The following is a 21,415-nucleotide window of genomic DNA, read 5'->3' as shown; positions in this document are numbered from 1 at the left end:
TGGGGACTGACCTCTTCTTAAGCCAGTACATCTGAGCTGAGTGTTTTAATAAATCTGATTTTGCTCAAGGCCCCAGTCTCTGCTGTGTCCCCTCCCTGCCCTAGCCTATCCTTGTTAGAGCCTTAGGGAGGTGTGGCCAATCTGGCCAGCACTTGGCTCTCCTGCAAGTTTTCCTTACAGCTAATGCATCACCATGCATGGGAACCAGAAAGCATGGCACCCAAAGGCCACCCCTTCCCAACCTCCTGAGATGCCTCACCCCCATCCAGAGCATGTGTTTGCTTCCAGAGTATTTGAGTCAGTCCTTTGTGCTAAGAACTTAGAGGCCTGAGGAGGTGTGGGAAAGAAAGAAAGCTAGGGCTGCGTGGGGCTGGGGCTGTTGCATGCACTACCCTGCCTTCTGCAAAGAAATCTCCAAGCACCTCGGGCCAGTCCGATGACAAACGTCAGCGCTCCACGTTCTTGTGCCAGGAAGTGGCTGTCCACCCCCGCTCTCTGGAGTCCTTTGGAGCTTTCTGATGTCACCAGTAACTCGGTCTGCAAAATCCCCCCTTGCAGAAGGGAGAAGCTGACATGATTGATGGTTTTCTCTCTAAGCTCTTTGTTGTCCACGTATAAGGTGAGCACCGCACCGTGCAAACGGCTGTGCAGAAAGCAGCATTTCTGCACTGTGAAAACAGAACCACGCTGAGCCACAGGAAACCTCCTCGCTTAGGGAGGCCTTTCAGTTTTGCTTTTTCTTCTTTCCAATCCCGATAGGTTATGCGCTTCTGGGCTTTGTTTTATCTTGGCTTTAAGATTCAGGGTGGGCTGAATGTTTTGACATGGTAGAAGTGGGAGCAAAAGAAGTAGGGCCACATCTACTACTATTCTGAGTTTAAGTTCACCGGAAGAGGACCACGAGGCAACTCCACCCAGAGACTGTGGCAGCCAGCTTCTGACAGAGCAAGGCTGAAGTACAGAATCCCACGGCACCTATTTAAGAGTTGATAGACCCAAGGCTTGGTTGGGGAAAATGGTCTAGAAAGTCATCTGTGAATAACCCCAAGCTGCAAGCACAACTTGGCATGCCCGGGTAGTAATACCACATTGGGACTATAACAGCCACTCTGTCCCCTCCTGAGTGAAGACTCTACAGAGGTCTGGAGTCAGTTGCCAAGGTAGCAGGACAATGGCAGAGAGGAGGAGCTCCAATGTGCCAGCTGTTTCCAAAGTTAAGATCTGGTTGTTGTCTGCCCCACCCCCCACAGAGGAGATCAAGGCCAGCGAACAAGTGTAGGCAGGGGTTGGGGAGGGGTTGTCTTTTGAATTTGCCAAATGGCAAAGTAGAAGGGGGCATTGGCATTTCCACATCCAAGGATGTAGTGACCATGTGAGCTGATGAGAGCCCTTGGCAGGTGCTTTATTCATAAAGAGCTATGGCTCGTTTTTGATAGATAATATATATTTATTAAATGTATTAATGTGTATTTTATAATGTACCCTCACTCTTCCCCTTATCCTGGCTGACTTGCATACTTATAAACAAAAAATTGTTTGAGAAATTTCAAGACAATCAGTATGTACAGGGCTGTATATAAAACATCACAGACTTTAAAGGTTGTTAAGCATGGGCAGATAGGTTTTATTTTCAAAATGCTGTTCTTAACAAGAAAATAAAGGCTTTACTATTTACCTAAGATGTGTGGTAGCTTGTCAGTCAGATACTCTGAGGAGGCTTTCAGCTATGTCTGGGGCCTTTTGAATGGGAGAATCCTGGTGAGCAGCAGTCACAGAACCAATGGGGGACCATTAAGTTAATAGGACGCTGCAGTTATATGTTGGGGCTTTAACAATGGAAATCCTTTCTGACAGCTGTCATATCCGGCTGGAAACAGCTCAGTGCTTAGAGCCTTGCCCCATTGGTTATCCCAACACCCCCAAAACCAAGGCAAAACTAACACAGAGATCTGAGGTAAGTTAAAATATGGCAAAAGTGGGAAAACTGGTGTCAGAGGACACGGTCACGAGGCATGTCAACAGCAACAGCTCAGAGGGTGCTCCTGACACGGTGGAGAAGAGCTGGGTAAGGCAGGAAGCTAAACTGCTTCGGCTTATCTGCAACAAATCCTACCTTGTGTGCAAAGGGTTCTGTATCCACCACACTAAGGCTTGTTAAAGACACCGTAATAGGGAAAGTACGGATTGGATACATCATCCTTCTACACATGGAGTGACTGACATCCATTAAGGATATGGTACCGAGGCAGCAGGCACTTCCTCGTCCTCCATTTTACATTGCACTGCAGAGAGATAAGAGAAAGAGGGGGTCACTTCACACACGGAGACAGACCTGCCAGTTGGGAACTGGGGTCTGGACAGGGTCATTTAAAACAAACCCCACGGAGGCCCTGCCATGGTTCTGGCCTCTCAGACGCTGGGAGGAAACACAGGATTGCACCTGAAGGCTGGAATACACACGCACACACACACACACACACACACACACACACACACACTCCAGTTCATGGCAGTTTGGAATTAAGTTCAGAAAGCAAAAAGTTCATGGAGTCCATTGTAGGTTACACTGCTGAAGGAAGTTTTACTAAAAATGATGGCTGATCCACCCTGATCCATTACCTGGCAACATTTCATTGAAGGGGAGTTAGCTGGACCCAGAGCATAGCACTCTGTATAGGAGAGATTAATCCCAAGAAGTCAGACGCTGTCCCCAAATAAGTAAAGCCAGCCCCCGGATGTGGAAATTATTTTAGAAAGAACTCTCTTCTTTTTTTTTTTTTTTTTTTTTTTTTTTTTTTTTTTTTTTTTTTTTTTTTTTTTTTTTTTTTTTTTTGGTTTTTCGAGACAGTGTTTCTCTGTGTAGCCCTGGCTGTCCTGGAACTCACTCTGTAGACCAGGCTGGCCTCGAACTCAGAAATCCACCTGCCTCTGCCTCCCAAGTGCTGGGATTAAAGGCGTGCGCCACCACCGCCCGGCTAAGAACTCTCTTCTTTAAAATGTATTATAGCCGGGCAGTGGTGGCGCACGTCTTTAATCCTAGCACTTGGGAGGCAGAGGCAGGTGGATTTCTGAGTTGGAGGCCAGCCTGGTCTACAGAGTGAGTTCCAGGAAAGTCAGGGCTATACAGAGAAACCGTGTCTCGAAAAACCAAAAAAAGTATTATTATTTATTACTAATATTGTTTTGTGGTGCTGGGAATGTGCCCAGGGTTTGCTTTAGGAGTGTGTAAGTTGCCTTAGGGTGTGCAAGTGCACGTGCTTTGGAGGTCAGAGGACAACCTCAGGTGTCCTTAGATACCACTGCCTTGCATTTTGAGACAGGCTGGCTGAGAGCCCCATGGATACTCTGGGACTACAAGTGCAAATCCACTGTGACCTTAGATATTACATAGAACCAGTCCCTGGTCCCCATGCCAGCACTGTACACAGTTTACAACTGAACCATCCCCACACCCAACCTTCAGTTGTTAACTTTGCCTCTAGGAACTTCCCTCCTGTGTAAATGCCGGAAAGGTTATTTTCCAGGGTTCACTGCCCTGGTTTATGCATCATGTTTCTATCAGGCACTGGGTTTTGGACTGTTACTGTGTAGCACAGAGGTTTCAGCCAGGACCCCCAGTCTACTAAGAGATGAGCATAAGGCGAGGGAGGGCTGCTGTCGTCACTGCAGTGGGTCATTTCTTGATGGGAGTGGCCTGAATGCTTTCCTAGAGTTCAGTCATCCTGAGATCAGCCCAGCCCCTTAGCTCCTGCACAGGGATTTGCTGAGATGGGTTGCAGGTTTCCTTAGTCCTCCTCCTTCCTCTCCCCAGATGCCAGGGTTCCCAGAATCCTTTCCTTCTCTAGCCTGTACTGATCTCATTTTTTGAATTATTAAATAATAATTACACAGGTGAGAATCCCTAAATCTCAAAATGTGAAATGTAGAACAAGCCCAAATCCAACACTTTCTGAGCACTGAGCTAATTCTACATGTTTTAACTCTGGAGTGCACAGAATTATTTTTTTAAATTTCATAAATTTATGTTTATACTATATGTATGCATAAATATGAAACCTAAATGAATCTAGTCTTTATACATGAGATCTAACCCAAGATCTCAAATGAAAACATTTTAAAATCTGAATCTGGTCTCTCTGTCTCTCCCCTGATCTCTCTCTTTAAGACAAGTCTCACTGTGGAGCCCCTGCTGGTTTGAATCATGTCATGTAGTCCAAGTTGGCTTTCAATTCGGAGACCTGCCTGCCTCTGCCACTCAAGTTCTGGGATTCAAGATGTGAGCCACCACAAGGGAGTCTCAAACTGTATTAACATTAACAAGAATGGTTTTAATATTGGGAGCCTTTAAGCCAAAAATGGTTTTTAAAATGTACAGATGGAGCCAGTGAGATGGCTTGGTGGGTAAAGGCATTTGCCTCAAAGCCCGGTGACCTGAGTTCTGCTCCCAGCACCCACAGGGTGGAAGGTGGGAACCAACTCCTCAGAGTTGTTCTCCAAACTCCATACATTCCTGTGCCTGCACATATGTGCACACACATAATACACACACAAATAAATAATTTAAAATGTTATTGCATGTAGAGATGTACCTCTTTTGTCAGTTATACAGGAAACCATGAGGATGCTATATGCATTTAGGATTCTAGAGCCTATTAACAATGACACTGATCCTTCAAAGCTGGAAATACTCTGCATTTTTCTCAGTGATCCCTTCCACTCACACCTCCTCTGGACCATGAAGGCTTGCACTGTACAGATTATGACTGATAGGGTGCTGGATAAGGTCTTTGTAGCATCTACCTTGTTTAGGGCTCATTTCAAGCCATCAGCTTGATAACCCATACAGGCAGGAAGATAAATACTACACACCAGTGTAGAACTGCACTGGATCCCCTTGGGACACACGAGGTGAACTTGCCCAGTATCAAGTGGAATTTCAGACCTGTGAGATGGTTCTCAAGTGTGCTCAAGGGAATGTCCAGTGGAGAAGGCTGTTAGTTACAAACTCAAGGCCAGTGATGGTTGGTTTTAATTGTCAACGACATAATCTACATACTGAGAGAGGAATTTCAATGAGGGGTTGTCTGGATTAGGCTGGACTTCACGCATTCCTTTGAGGGTTAATTGGGTTAACTGAAGTGCTAAGCTACACCCCGAAAATGGACAATGCTATTTTATGCTTGGACCTGGACTGAACGAAGTGAATGAGCTGGCTCTGGCACGAATGCATGCACTGCTCTCTGCTCCTGAAATGTGACCAGCTCTCTTAGGCTCCTGCCACTGTGACTTCTCTACAGTGGTAACCTGGACCTACAAGTTAAATAAATCCAACATTGCTTTTGTCTGGGTGTATAACAGTAAACAAAACTAAGACAAGGCCCAATCCAGTTATACAGAGAGAAGCCCGAGCCCCCAAGTGACTCTGATGGATGCCAGATACAGGTTTTGGCCTGCAGACACAGGTTCTATACCCAGAGTCCATATAAGAACCGCATGGTCATTTTCCAAGTGTCTGTGCCTCACCCTAGAAATTGTGATGTCAATGGCCTGGGACCCAGGTATTCATAGGAGTTCCTGTGTGCCACTAATGTTCAGTTAGAGTTGAAAATGAACTATGGTTAGAATCACTTTAAAGAAACTTGGCTACAAGATCCTCAGAGCCTAGAATTCCTCTCAGCCTAATGCATCATGGTGGTTCCCATGAGCCTCCAATTAAACTGATCTACAACTATCAGGTAAGCACAGGGTGCTGTTAGTGGACAAAGGCAAGACTTGGTTTCTGGAAAGGATTCCCAGCCCTTGGCTTTCCTTTAATTTCCCTCTGCTATACCTGAAGAATTCACCCGTGTGCCTCTGTCCCCAGTTCTAACAAGCCCTGCCCATCCCTCTCTGCCTCTTTACTGCCAGCTATGTTCTGCCCTTGCTCTGGAAAAGGCCAGCACTTTTTCAGGGCATCACAGGGACACCTTGAGGCCTGAGGGGACAGGACTGAGCTAGAAACATTTCTTCAAAACAGACAGCCAAGGGACTGTCTAGAGTTGAAGGGGCTGAAAGTAAACATAGAGGTGTGGTCTCATGGTGAAATTATCAGGGGAGCCTGGACCATCCCCATTCTTGGTCCCGCCTACAGAGTTGTCAATCTCTTTTAGGTGAACAAGCATACTGGAAAAATGTGTTAGCCAAGGAAATGGAGGCTCATGACAAATACAGGTGACACCATATCTGTGTGTTGTGCTGAAGGCTCTGTAGGCATAAACCACTAGATGAGAATTAAATTCTCACAGCATGGTGTTGCTGTGAAGCCCAAGATTGTGTTATTTACTGAAAAACAAAAGCAAAACTGTTTCTAGTTGTGATGCGGCTCAGCCCTTCGAACACATCTTTACTCCCTCTGGCTAAAAATCAGACATGCCCTTAGTACATGCCTTTAATTACAAACAATAAACGTAAAGTTAGTTTGTAGAAGGAAGCACTCATGTTCAAAAGTAATGACTATTGAATGATAGACAAAGTGACAAATCAGAGAAAGAGCTGACAGAATAGGATATGACCAATTCTCATAAGAGAGAGGAAAGGGAAGCTACTTAAGAGAACAGTGCAGAGAGACGGAAGGAGGCAGTTTTACCAGAGTTTTACAGAGACAGGTTAAAGAGAGAACAAGCTAGACACAAGTGAAGACAGACAAGCCAGAGAATGAGAAAGAGCCAGAAAATCAGAACAGATTGCTAGAGTTAGTCTGGGGCCAAGCAGAGCAAAAAGTTGGAGGCTAAGAGAGAAGCCGACTGAATCAGTCAGCTTGAAGAGGAGTTTGAGCCAGAACAGTTGAGTTGAACCAGCCAGTCAGAGCTCAGAAAGAACCAGAAAGGGCGAGCTTATTCAACAGTAAGTCTCAGAGGCTGAAAACATTCTAGGCCTAGATTAGACTGTATGGAGGCTAGCAGCTTCCAGGACTAAACCTAGGCTAGCAGACAGAGGCATTTAACTTCGGAGACAACAATTACTACAGAATAATAAAAAAAATCACACTTACAGCATGGGGCTTGAGAGATGGCTCAGTGGTTAAAGATCTTGTTGAACAAGTCTGATGACCAGAGGACCAGAATTTGGTCATCTGCACCCACATGAAAGTCAGGTGGGCTTGGTAGCAGGGCTCACCAGTGCAGGTTGACTGGGCTGCACCTCCAGGTTCAGTGAAAGACCCTGCCTCAATTAAGTTAATCAGGCCTCTAAATGTGCATACACGCGCGCGCGCGCGCGCACACACACACACACACACACACACACACACTTTCATACCTATACATATACAAATACAGAATCATGCATATACATACACACAGATACAAAGACAAAAGTAACTAAGTAAAGACCATCTCACAGCAGCAGAAGACAGGAAATTACCATCAGCCCACAGGAGAACAGACTATGCTCTAGAGCAGTGAGTGCTACTGATGAAGGGTAGTTGCATGGTAGGCTCAGAACTATCCAGAGCGTAGCCTTGGTTATAGCAAACTTGGTGTTGAGGGAAACACACTCTAGAGAGGAATTCTGAATACCACAAGAGTCAGGTAAGGTACATGGCTCCAGTGCCCGAGGAAGAAACTCAACAGTGTAGACTTTGAGCCAGACATGGTGATGTAATCCCATTACTCAGGAGATGGAATCAAACACATCACAAGTTTGAGGCTAGTCTGGGGTACATAGCAGAATCCTTGCCACCCTCCCCTCAAAAGGAAGGAAGGAAGAAAAAAGAGAAAAGAGAGAGCAAGTATGGCCAGTGTCTCCCTCTGGGTGGTGGCTACATGGGTGTTCACTCCATAGCCCACGTTTTATTACCACCCACCTCTAGAAGGAAAAAGAAACAAAGACAGCGCATACGCTAGTTGGAATCACAAAGCCACAATAAAGGACTAGAAAAGTACATTCTTGGTTGCTCAAGCTTATTCTCACCTGTCACACATCAGGGAGCAGACAATATTTAAGATCTTACTGCTGCATAAGCCTACTGGGGATGCCCCTCCCCTTCCATAGAAGTCCTGAGTGCTGCTGGGGTGCAGGAGTGGGGCCCAGGCTGGGGGTGTCCACTGAAGCCCATGTTTTACTTTATGTATCTTTTGAGCATGAGGACTCTATGCAAGGACTACTTTGCTAAAAGGTAAACAGAATTCTTGGATGCGGTGGAACACACCTATGGTCTCTGCTACTAAGGAAAATGAGGTGGGGAGGGTTGTATACGTCCAAATGCAGTGAGACTCTGCCTCAACCAATTGATCAACCTTCCTGTCTTTGTAGGATCCAGCCCTGTGAAGGTGCTCTGGAAAGGGAGGTTTGGGGGAGTAGGGGGGTGCAGGGGTGGGGTGGGGGGTGGTGAGCTGTAGGGAGGAATCTAACAGAGCTTCTGGAAGAACCCACTTTCTACCTTGGAGATATCTACCAGGCAGATGCCTCAGTGCCCCTGTCCTGTCCTTGTCTCCCTTGGCCTGCTGATATCCAGCCAATTCCAGAAGGGCCAGGAGGAGTGGAAAATCCCAAAGAGATGCGCCAGCCCTTCTTCAGCTCCTATTTAGTGGCCATGTGACAAGAGAGCCCTGCATACCAATGAGGCCCCATTTCTTGAGCTCTCCCATCCTCTCCTACTCCAGTACTGCAGCTGAGAGGTCACAGCCCAGAGAAACCACACAGCCAGCAACATGCGATAGAGATGAAGGAGGCCTGGGGTCGAAGGAGGGAATGTGGGACCACAAACCATGCCTGCTCACCTGGGGTAAAATACCAGAGTCCAGGGACCCACCCCAGACTTTCAAATGGATCTCCAGAAGCTGAGTCTGGGAGTCAGCTTTGCCTACACCAGGCTGGGGAAAGAGCATGTCATTCACTGGCTACTGAGTCAACAATGGGGTCACGTGTGAAAACAGCTGTCTTTGCATTGAGTCTAATTGGGTTAATCACCTGATGTTAGTATGTCATCCTTCGGCAAAGTCTCTCCCTCACGGAGCTTCTGCTGTATTTGGGAGGAGAGAGAGATGCTCAGGGGACTTAAGTCCCTAAGGATCACACAACAGGGAGAAGCTGCTTCTTTGAGCTTTCCCTCACAAGCAGCAACAGTCCCCAGAAGTGCCTGGGCCTGAGGTCACAGAAGGGACAGGATCACTCTCTCCACTCAGCAATTTTTATCAGAAAGTTAACAATGTTTTATTTGGTTTTTTAAAATTAATTTAAAACAGAATGAAAGACAGGGTCTCTTATCGCCCAGGCTGGCCTGAAATTTAGTTAAATAGTTGAAGATGGCCTTGAACTCCTGATTCTTCTCCCTCAACCTACTAAGTGCTAGGATTACAGGCATGTACTACGGCATCCAATTTGGTGCTGAGGATTAAACCTAGGGTTTTGTGCAGACTGGACAAATGCTCTACCAACTGAGCCACACTCCTATCCCCAGTGTGTTTCTCTTCTCTTCTTTTCTTTAATCAAAGCCCATTTTCCAGGTAAATTAAAAAAAAAAAAAGTGTGGTTCTTATTGAAATATTGACATATGCATTAAGTCAAAGTGAGATTGTTTTCTCTGACTTTACAGACAGGGAAACTGAGAACATAAACAGATTAGGTAATTTGTATGAGGTCATACTATAGGTGGTCTGGCCTCTATATTCACACCCTTAACCCCAACAGGATTAAAATCTCACACACTTCTCACGAGGGCAACAAATTCCTACAGTAAAAGGTGCAACTTCCATACGCAGGAGCAAAGGCACTCAGGGGTATGTTGTAATCAACACAGATGGCCCAAGAGCAGTCCGAACACCCAGCAACTGAGAAATGATTCCTGCAATCCTTAGCCTCAGTTGTCAACTTGAAACCTAGAGTCACCTGGGGCAGAAGCCCCCTGGGCATGCTTATGGGAGATTATCTTGATTTATGATAACTGAGGAGTGACGACCTGTCCACTGTGCATAACAGCATTCTTAGCCAGGGGGTCCTGCACTGGATAAGAAGGAGAAAGCAAGCTAGACAACAGCAAGCACTCCATTGCTCTCTGCCTCCCAACTGTGGGTGCTAAGTGACCCCTTGCTTCAGGCTCCTCTGCCTTGACTCCGTGCCATGATTGGCTGTACCGTTAAGGCTCTTTGGTCAGGACATTTTATCAGAGCAACAGAACGGAAGTCAGTTGGGCATCTGGTCACTGATAAATGTGGGGGTGCCATTAGGAATGTAATGCTTTCACAAAGTTTGAGAAATGAGGAGGGATGTCACAGAAGAAACACAGAAGATATATTTCCTCTCAGCTTTGATGGTAAGGTAAATTTGAAATTGCTGGATGCCAAGTTAACATCTCGGAGGGGACAAGGATGATGCAAAGATGCCATCCAGCCATGGTGCTATCTCTAAAGGGAAGGCAGAAGGGAGGTAGAAACTACACACACACACACACACACACACACATACTCATTTTTCTAAATATAAATAGTCATGATCTCCTTTTAGAACAAGTGGCTCCCACTTTGCCTTTGTTCCTGGTGAAGTCTCTGTAGTCTACCCCTTAAGAGTGCCTGCCTTGTACAAAATCACAGTCATTACCCACAAAATTACAGCCGCAGCCTCTGCCCAGTCATCACGTGGGCTCTCAACTATGCTTTAAAGAAGAAAAGGAGACTTTACCATAGATGAAATGGAAGGAGGACAAGGAGAACAAGGAGAATGCTCATTCTCCTTGATGTTCTAAAGCACCCGCTGTGTGGGTCGCTTACTTGGTTGGATATTATTTTTCTTTCATATCTTTTCTCATGTGTGGTGTATGTACATGCTCATGTGTGACTGTGCAGGTGTGGGCTCATGGATGTGGAGGCCAGGGGTCAATATTCAATGTTTTCCTCAATTCCTCACTACCTCATTTTTTGAGACAGGATCTCTCACTGGCCTGGAACTCACTGAGTCAGTTGGATTGTCTGGCTAGCAAGTTATTGTCTGGGATCCTCTTGTATCCACTTCTCCAGTACTGGGTTTTTAGGCACACACTGTCCTGACTGGACTTTATGTGCATGCTAGAGAACCAAACTCAGGGCCTTATGTCTACATCAAGCCCTTTCCTGACTGAGCCATCTCTCCAGTCCTGAGGGTAAGCTTTCTTTCTTTCTAAAGAAATCCTATGAAAATATATCAGGCTAACTGGTAATAAAGAGAGAGAGAGAGAAAGAGAACATGAGAGAATGAATTTTTGCAGACAAATGGATCCACAGGAAAATCAACATGTACACAGTAACCGTGAGCTGGATTGCTACATGCCTTTAGTCCCAGCTCTCAGGAGGCAGAAGCAGGTAGTTGTTCTGGAATGTGCTCCCTGAACACGTTTGTCACAGGTTGATCTCTGAGACCCTTTCCAGGCCCATGCTCATCCTGGAAAGACTGCTCTGTCAAGTTGACCTGCCAGGTCCCCACAGCATGACTGAGTTCAGGAATGAAATGGTGTTCCAGTGGTGGACAGGGGCATAAATAGGTAGATGATGTACAGTGAGAGAGACCAGTACACACCAGAATGTGTACAATGAAGAAGACATGTCACACTCAGTGATGGGGGATACAGGACAAGTGGGATGCTCATCCATCACAGATGGGGATGTGGCACAAAGTAGCCAAAATGATTTGGAATCAAACTCGTGAACGCCCCCACCCCCTGACTCTGCAACTCCATAGGTGCCAATAAAAATCTACAGCCAGCAGAAGACAGCTGACAGCAGGCAAAGTACCAGCATTTCTCACAAGGCCCCAGTGGAATACAAGCCAGGTACCTATCAATAAATCAATGGTATATAAATTGTGAGACACTCAGAAGAGTATGTCACAGCAATAAGAGTCATCTAATACTCTCTGAATGATAAATCTGGACCTCCTAGACAAAAGGTCCAGCAGAAGAAGCCATGTACAAAAGGCTGGGTTGCTATGTTTTCAAGTAACAGAAAATGTGAAGCCAAGCAAATTTTTCTGTGGAGATTGAAGTCAGAAGAGAGGTTATGTAGCAGGGACAGGAGAGGCCTGAGGGAGTCTGTTGGGTGTTCAGCATGTTCTCCATCCTAATCCGGGTGGTAGATCATGTGGGGTAGACACATGCAGGAGCTCAGTGTGTGGAATGTGATGACTAACACACCCTCCTATAAATTACCTCACCCACAAAAAATAGAAACCATGGGTTTCTAAGTCTAAACCCCAGTGCCAGGGGTTGGATACCTCCCCTCATAGTTGGTACTGCTGGTGCCCTTGACTGCCACCCAGACTAAACGGTAAGATCCTGTTGGTGAAAAAAGTATACCCTTAGGCTATAGGACACCATGAAGTCAAGCTGGAACTGAGCTGGCGGTGTTGTGCCTAATGACAAGCTTGCACAGTGTCCCAAAAGTTGTTGGGGAGAAAAGTTATCAGTAATCTAACTTGGTTTAGGAACGTGTGTTCAATAATACCTGCCTGCCAGCCATGATATGCCTTCAGGCCCAACAGTGGCATCACAGATCCAGGGCAACCAACTGCTTCGTGGTTGGAACTGAAGCCTACCCTCAGGAGAGAACAGGACTGGTATTATAAGCCTGGTCAAAAAGCCTATGGCTAGAGGGCACAGGCCCCACTGGGGGATCTACTAAGATGTCTTGTTAAATGTGTGTGGAGTTAAAGTGCCTCCTGCTTAGTTATGTTTGTACCCAGAGACTGCTGCCACTTGAAGTCAGAGAAGCCTTGCTCTGCAGTGGGTGATGGTCAAAGCAAACACTACTAACTCATCAACTGCTGAGAATAAAGAAGTGCAGAATTTCTTTATTCTAATGGGGCAGCCACATCACCTATCCCTAGGCCAGGAAATTCATCAAGGAATAGGAGGTGCAAAGAGTGTGGGAGCTGGAGGAGGGGGAGGGGCACTACAAAGCGCTGTCCTCTGGCTATGGCAAGACTGCTGCAGTCATCATCACCACCCATACAAGGCTTCACACAAACAAGGGTGAGGCATCTGTGTTCCAGTGTTGTGGTTCCATGCTGTTTGATCCCAGCACTCAGAAGGCAGAGGCAATGGATCTCTGTGAGTTCCAGGTCAGCCGGGGCTACACAGAAAAAGCCTGTCCTGGAAAAAGGAAGGAAGGAAGGAACAAAGGGAGGGGAGGGGGTTGGGAGGGAGGGAAAAGAAAAAAGAAAAAGCAGGGCATCAAAGCAGAAGCAGGACATAGAGGATGGAGAAGGGGCCCATAGCTGTGGGACAGGAGCATGAGTAAGGAACAGGGTAGAGGAATGTGAACAGAGTCCCTGCATGCAGAAGGAATTGTCAAAATAATTCTTAAAAAGAAAAGGATGGGATGAGTTAGATGAAAAGGCTGGCAGCTTTCAATAAATGTGTATAGTATAAAATAAAATAAAATTAGGAAACTGGGGAAGAGAAGACCGGATCCAATCATCTGAAGATCTTGTAAGGTCAAGAGTCACACACTGTGCTTGGCTGTAGTCCAGTTCTTGGGAGGCTGAGCCATGAGGAGCACAAACTCTGCTCCAAGCCTGAACCACCCAGAGACCTTGGTCTTCAGGAAAAACAAACAAGCAAACAGGCCTCAGCAGGTCCCGGGGACCCTAGAAATGCTGGCAGTGACTCTGAGTTCACTAGGAAATATCCATCATGAGGCACTGGACACTACTCAGAGCTCTCTGCCTGTCTCCCCGGGGACAGCTGTGCTGGCGGGGAGGTGGAGGCAAAGTGGGGAGGGTCGATGACTCGTCCAAAGTCACAGAGCTTTGTGAATGGACAGGCAAGGTTCTCACCTGCCTCCGTCTGGAGTAAGCAATCCATGGGCTTCCTGCCATGATGACACAAGCTGGTCAAGCCAACTCTGAGACGGCTGAGGCAGGACCATGATTTCAAGGCGAACTTAGGCCATGAAGTAAAACCCATATAGTAAAACAAGACAAGAAAAAGTAAAAACCGCAGTCAACGCCTTCACAGTCCTTAGAGTTGGAATCAGGGCAGATTAGGAAAACAGAGGAGAGTAGAAAATTTATTTTTCTGTTTGGCTAATGTTTCTTCTCTCATTAGCATGTGCTAACTGTAGAAATGACAGGTTGACCCTGACATTTTCCTGCTTGTATATGGTATGCTTTGCTCATGTTCATTGTCCTCTCTCTTTCCCTGAGTCTTTCTCTTCCCAGCTTATTTTCTAAAAGAAATTATTTTTCCATTATAATGTCAATACACAGTTTAAGAAAACTTGAAGAATACAGGTAAAACTTGGAAAGGAAAAAGAAAGCTCTATGCTCTTTTGCCTCCAAACCAGAAGAGATTGGGAGCTGTTCTTTCTACAGAGAAATAAGTGCTAGCTTTTGGCATGAATGTCAGTGGGCCGGTAGATTTACCAGATGTTGGACTGTGTTATTTTTAGGAGAGTTGAGTCAACTTAGAAACCAGGAGGCAATGGCGGCAATGACAAGCTCCAGGGCGGATTAATTGCAGCTTTTTGCTACTGACTTCTAAACAAGGGCCCCCGCAGCCAGCTCAAAGCTCTGCCTGCTTGGAGACAGTGTTCCTTCTACATGGGCACATTTGATCTTGGGGTGGCAAAGCTAGTTACACGGAGACAGAATCGGGGAATCACTAATTTGACCCTGGGAAGGATCTTAATTCTGGAACTTTAAGCAGTGCTGGGATCAAACCTTATGCATGCTAGCAAGCTTTCTACCAACTCAGCTACAGTTTTAGCACCAAAGGCTTACTTTCATAAGGCCAAAAAAAAAAAAAAAAGCCACATCCTTACTGGGAAAAAAAAAACACATCAAAGCTAGCATGGGGTCCCCCAAATATAGGGAGGGCGGTCTGGCTTGGAATCCTACTGCCTATCAACCAGGGGACCTGAACAAGTGTCTAAAGCCAGAAGCCTGTCTCCTTCATCTTTAATGGGAGTATGCTACAGCTAGATAAGTGTTACCCCAAATCCTCGGTGACAAAGATTTGTGCCCCAGGCCATGACTCTATTGGGAGGTGGTGTGCAACTTTCAGGAGGTGAGGTCCAGTAAAAGAAAGTTATGTCAGTGGGGCATGTCCTTGAAGGTGACATTGCCACCTTGGCCCTATCTCTGTTTCTGTTTGACATCCAGCCAAGCTTGCTCTACCACATAATCCCCAGTATGATGTTCTGCTTCAGCACAGACCCAAAACAACAGGAACAACCGACCACACATGGAAACCTCTCAAGTTATGAACCAGCATAAACCTTTTCTCTTTGTAAGTTGATTATCTCATGTACTTTGTTATAGTCGCAAGATGATAAACCTAATTAATACAGGTAGCTGAAAAGCTTTCCACAGAATGCAAGGGCTGAAATGTGATGGCACACACTACACAGCACATGGTACATATTCAATAAGACCATTTCTGGATTACATGAAGAATTCCATTGCCATCAGAGAAATGGAAAGTGTAGCACTTAAAACCAGTATTTCAACACATTTCTTTAGACTCTTGGGCAAGCTTTGGTTTATGTGTCCTTTGCCATGCACACTTTGCGTGACGGCAGTATTTGAGGCATAAACCTCAAGGAAAGTCAGTCTCCTGCCTCCGCATTGTCGCCTGGCACCCCAAACTCAGAGGTAGCCCAGATATGTCCTCGTACTTGTGTGCTAGGGACCCACAAAGATATCATTTCTTAACAGCTAGAAAAAGAAAATTCGGACATTGCTCTCTGACCTTCACCAGTGTTCCAATGTCCTAGTCAAACCCTGGCTTGGAATGTTAAGCCATTCTAACTAATTGCCTCCAGCATTGTGAGTAGGGCATTAAAGCTTACAAAAAGAGACAACATAGAACATTCAACATTCTAGATTAAGGAGTCGACATTCAGCATTCGGACTCGCTCACACTCGGACTAGAACCAGAATTTAGGTGGACTAGGGCTTAGATTCATATAGTCCGTAGCCCCCCGGGCCCAGAGCACCTGGGCCCGGGGAGGGGGGTGCAGCATCAGTTGAGATTCAAGAGATTGAGCATTCGAGATTCGAACATTCAACATTGAAGATTCAGCATTGAGGACTCGAGATTCAAGCCTCTATTCTCCTGGCTGGCGCACCCGCAGCCTCCCGGCACTCCGGCCCGGACCAGGTAGCCTGAACATACTCGGAGCCTGGAGGTGCTGCACCAGTCCAGAGGAGATGGCTGATGTTTTAGACCTAGTGTGTTTTAGGTGACCTCGGATGTACCTCGACTACTGAGCTGTCAGACTTCATTTCTCTCTTTTACAATGATTGTAAAAGCCTCATGTCATTTTTTGAGAAATACACTCAGACCTTACACCACTCGTGTCGAGTCTGTTTATCAAAGCCAAATCCCGTGCACACCTGGCCAGAACCCATCGTCCCGCGGAACAAGGGACCCCGTAAGAAACCCCAGTCTGTGGCAGTCCTTCATGTGAATTTGTGTCTCTACTTGATAATACTTTCTTCCTATACCTCAGATACACAGGATGTTCCTTTTTGCAATTAGTTAAATTACATGAAGACTGGACTTGCACTGCCTACCTCACTGGCTCTGAGAGTTGGTGTCTTCCAGAATTCAGTGAGTCCTAGGCATGAATGAACACTGGCAAGCCCCGTCAGCCACTGCCCAGGGCTTTTTATTTAGCTCTGCATTCTCAGCTGAGAATGCAGATTGAGCCTTCAGAAACATCCTAGGCATCCTGAGAGAGTTTACAGTCTAGTAGCATAGCCACAGCCTGGCCGAAGCTATACCTGCTACACCCTGCCTTAAGAGAAGTGGAAATAAGTCCAGCTTATGTTTAAATATCTCCACAAGTATGGCAAGGGAGGTAATAAATAATCATTTCCACCCACACTTGGGGATGCTGAGACAGTATTTGCTTGTCTTTTTGGAGTCAGAGATTCATATATCCCAGATTCACCAAGTGGTTGAGGGTGACCTTGAACTTCTGATTTTCCTACCTCTACCCAATGTTCTTGGGCTCATAGGCATGTGCCATAGTGTCTGATTTCATTGATTTCATAAGGTTCTGGGGATAGACTCTAGGCAAGCACTCTATCCAACTGAGCTATGCCCCCAGCATCTATTTGGTTATCTGACTCAGATCTCAGAGCAGTCAGGGCTCAGAGCAAGAAACCCTGAAACTTAGAAACCCAACTCATCAGATATCAAGGGGAGATAGGACTAACATCCCAAGGTCTCAAATACCCAGTTCCTTCTAAGGGAGCCCCAGTACCCTGAGAGGAAAATGTGAATGTCTTCACTCACTAAGGTGAGTAACCCCTTTAACTCCACACAAGCTCCCATCCTTACAGAGGATGATTTATCTCTCCTATGTCTCCTCAATACTTCTGTCCAGTGAGCTGCTACTGAGCCATCTGTATTAGTACTTTTGCTACTGCTGTGAATATAACAGCCAGAGGAAAGCATTTTAAGAAAGGATGGTGGATTTAGCCCACAGATGCAGATGAGGTCCATGAGAGCAGGGAGGTCATAGAGGCGGGAGCTTGAGTAGGCACTGGTCACCCTGCACTCCAAGTCAGGAGGCAGAAAGTGATGAAAGATGTTCAGCCCCCTTCCTCCCTGAATGCACTCCTAGGACCTGGAGCTACCCCTAATTTATGATGACATTTGAGGCAACGAAAGCACAAATTGTTTACACTAAGTTTACACTAGATATAGACAAGAGAGGCCACACAACACAAACAAGAAAAGTTTGGGGACAGACCATCCCATCAGAAGAAGTGCTTCTTGCTTCTGTGTAGTTTAGGATTCAGTCTGGAAAATTCATTCCTAAACAGGAAGTTGAGGTGCCTGGGTGTATGTCTCCACGGACTCTAAGTCAAAGTTTTGTTGCTGTGGTTTTGAAGTCCAGAGTTTAGCACACATGCAGAAGGTAGAGTTGGCCTTTATCTCTTGGCTTCACCCAATAGACACTCGCCAGCCACTTTTTTTTTTTTTTTTAATTTCTTCCTGTCTCCATCCTTCATCTTTTATAACTAAAGTTAGGACTCAGAAATAACAGGAATTAGCAGCACTGCTAATGACTGACTATTTAGTTCTGTAAAGGGGTAGGGGAGGAAATACATCCCACAGAATTGAAACCATGTATTTGATAAGGGACTTGAATGCACAATACACACATACACACACACACACACACACACACACACACACACAACTTTTACTAATTAATACAAACAACCCCATCTAAAGAGACAAAAGTTCTCCTCTGATATTTCTACAGAGTAGACATAGGGCAACATGCTCAGAAAAGACCCTCAACAGCATTAGTCATTAAAAAAATACAAATCAAACCACAACGAGATGCCATTTGACACTCACTACAACAGATAATACTGCGTGACAGCCATGTTCATGTAGAAACATCTTTCCACATGGTTGGTAGGAATGTGACCTCTCTCAGCCACATTAGAGGGCACTTTGGGAGTTCTTCAGGGGGGGACACTAAAGTTAACACATGAGCCAGCAATTCTACTCCTAAAAAAATAAACTAGAGAAGTGAAATGCATGTTTATAAGGAACCTTGTGAATGAAGCCTTACTGTAGCATCATTCCTAATGGTTGCATGCCATAACAGTCAGCCTCATTTGTCTACATGATAAAATCTAGAATCACCTGGGAGATGGGCCTGCGAGCATACATGTATGGAATTGCCTCTATTAGGTTAATGAAGGTTAATAAGATCTGCCCACAGTGGGTGGTTCCATTCCCTGGGCTGAGACCTTGGACTATACAAAAAGGAGAAAGTGAGCTGAGCCCCAGCAGCCATTGATCTCTGCTTCCTGGCTGAATATACAATGAGACAGGGTCCCTCAGGCTCCTGCGGTCATGACGGACAGTACCCTGAAACTGCAAACCAAAACAAACCCATTCTCCTGTAAGTTGTCTTGGTTGGTTTTTGTTTGGTTGCTTTGGTTTTTAGTTGTTATATATATCTCACTGAATCAGGAAAAGAAGCTTGAACACCGAGTATTATCTCATCTGAGTCTCTCTAAAATGGGGGTGAGGATATAATGCCCATTGTTCAGATGAGGAAGCCAAAGGTCAGAAAGGCTGAGTAGCATGTTTACAGTCACACAGCCAGTGAGGATTTATGGGAACATTAAATGAACTCTCCTGGATTTATCGCCAGGCTTATAGTTAAAAGCTGAACTATCAAGAAAGTTCACGTGTGGCTCAAGGATGCAGCTACGATGACCTCTGGCCTCACCCCCAATGCCGTTCTTGAGGCTCCTGTAGTTCTGCCATTACCAGACGCTCTTCCTGAGAATTTTCTGAGTGTTGTCAAAGGGAATGAGGTGAATTCAATGCTTGCAGTAACAACAGGACCAACTGCATGGCCCCTGAGTGTCAACCAAAGCCTCCTTCTTAAACGGAGCCATACAAAATCCCGTCAAGCTTTCCTGTGGAGTAGGAGCAAGCAGAGCTGAAGACCTTTGATACCTTTGTTTTTTCACTTCTCTTGATGAAACCTCACAGATCTGGTGAGTGGGCAGGTATTAAAGGATAAGAAAAGAAACTGACCAGGCAGTGGTAGCGCATGCCTTTAATCCCAGCACTTGGGAGGCAGAGGCAGGCAGATTTCTGAGTTCAAGTCCAGCCTGGTCTACAGAGTGAGTTCCAGGACAGCCAGAGCTATACAGAGAAACCCTGTCTTGAAATACCAAAAAAAAAAAAAAAGAAAGAAAGAAAGAAAAAAAAAAGGAACTGGTCTGTGCTTTGTAACGTCCAGCCTCCTTAGCTCTGTGCCTTTAAATGCACCCAAGCTCAGACTAATGAGAGTCGGATCTGAAAACTGGCAGACACTTTAGCTGTTTGGATTCTAAATTTAGATTGTAAGGGTGAATACAGTGGTGAGTCAACAAACTCACAGAGCAGGGGGTGGGGCCGCTTGGCAGGTGGCATTGTTGCTCTCTAAGGCCTATAGGCATAAAGAATCATATGCTTTACAGCCTTGGTAATGGAATCAGAGGCTGGATCCTGACAGAAGCTCTAGGAAACACCTTCAGTTCCCCTAAGCACTGTAACTCCACAGATGACAGCCACACAGTACAGCAATATGAGGGGGAGAAGGAGGCCTCTGGGGTCACCCTTTTACATTGTGGCCTTAGGTATAATGTTTAGCCTCTCTGTGACTCAGTTTCCTTAACCATAAGATGTGATCAACTGTGTCTACTTCAGAGAAGTGTGTGAAGATGAGGAGGCTGAAGTGCTTCGAGTGGAGAAGCAAACAGTGACTGGGACCCTTGTTACAACTATAGAGACGGTGGGTCATCAAGTGGGACCCTTGTTACAACTATAGAGATGGTGGGTCATCAAGTGGGACCCTTGTTACCACTACAGAAACTGTGGGTCATCAAAGGAGAGATCAATAGCTGGAATTGCACTGTAGAAAACTAAAACAAGAATAAACACCTTGCTAGGGGTCGATGGTTCCAAACATAGTGTATGTGGGGAGGATGCAGGGGGGGGGGGACACTTCTCAGTATATACAGGAAGGAACTTTCAAATAATAGAAGAAAAAGAAATAGAGAGGGGGTGGGGTGGGGCTGAGGATATAGCACAGTGGAAGAGTGCTTCAATCAGCCATGGAAGGAAGGAGAAGGGAGGGAAAGGGAGAGGAAGTGGAGAAGGGGGCAATGGAAAAGAAGGGAGGAGAAGGAAGGAGCTGAAACCAGCTCATCCTTGCTGTTGGAGACATTCCTGTCTAGTGTACTCCTATAAACAACACACAAAACAAACAACTAAAACGGGTTGAATGAACTGTGAGACATGTGAGTTCCATCTCAGTAAAATTGCTGAAGCAAAGTAGAAATGACTCCAGGGACTGGACAGGTTAAAACTACTACCAGTGGCCAAGTTAAATCCATCCCACAGTGAGGGAGTTTACAAAGGAATGAACACAGTACCATCTAAAACCTAGCAGATGGTTGATACAAAGCTAGGGAACAGGGCCTGGCCATCCAGGGTCATCTTCCCATACCCTGCACTATGGCCAAGGTCAAGTGCAGCCACATATTCCTTTATGTCCTGTGCTATGAAGGAGAGACAGTTCCAACTCCAAGAGACATGTCATGTCATAAGACAAGTTGTGTGTGGGGGGGTAAGCTTTATGAACCATGCTGTAGAATGTAACCTTAATTTTTAATTTTTTCAAAACCTATTTTTAATAATGGTTCTCAAGTGCTCTAATCTCTCTTTTAGCCCACTACCCACCAGAGGTAGTGGGAAGGAAAGGATATGGGGACGTGGACCTGTTTAGAAAGGTTCTTTGGGGCAACTCCGGTCTGTGTTGTCTGGAAATTGGCAGTTCAGCTCACAGGTTAGCAGAAGCAGCTCGATCCACTCACAAACACTTCACAGACACACCAGCAGTCCAGTTCGGCAGAGTCGGGATAGCAAACATGA

General features: G+C 45.8%; 1 protein-coding gene across 1 annotated transcript in view; it reads right to left on the bottom strand.

The window, feature by feature from the left end:
- Positions 1–1,599: 1,599 nt before the first annotated feature.
- Iqck (IQ motif containing K) overlaps positions 1,600–21,415 on the bottom strand; it is a 125,563-nt gene continuing 105,747 nt past the window's right edge. The window contains exon 9 of the mRNA XM_031388059.1: positions 1,600–2,282. Within this exon, the coding sequence (XP_031243919.1) occupies positions 2,227–2,282 (56 nt within the window). The 3' untranslated portion in view covers positions 1,600–2,226. The remainder of the gene's footprint in view (positions 2,283–21,415) is intronic.

The sequence above is a fragment of the Mastomys coucha genome, unplaced genomic scaffold (genome assembly GCF_008632895.1).
Source record: "Mastomys coucha isolate ucsf_1 unplaced genomic scaffold, UCSF_Mcou_1 pScaffold21, whole genome shotgun sequence".
In the NCBI taxonomy this organism is placed as follows: domain Eukaryota; kingdom Metazoa; phylum Chordata; class Mammalia; order Rodentia; family Muridae; genus Mastomys; species Mastomys coucha.
The sequence above is the reverse complement of the archived record's forward strand: the minus strand, read 5'-3'. Positions and strand labels throughout refer to the sequence as shown.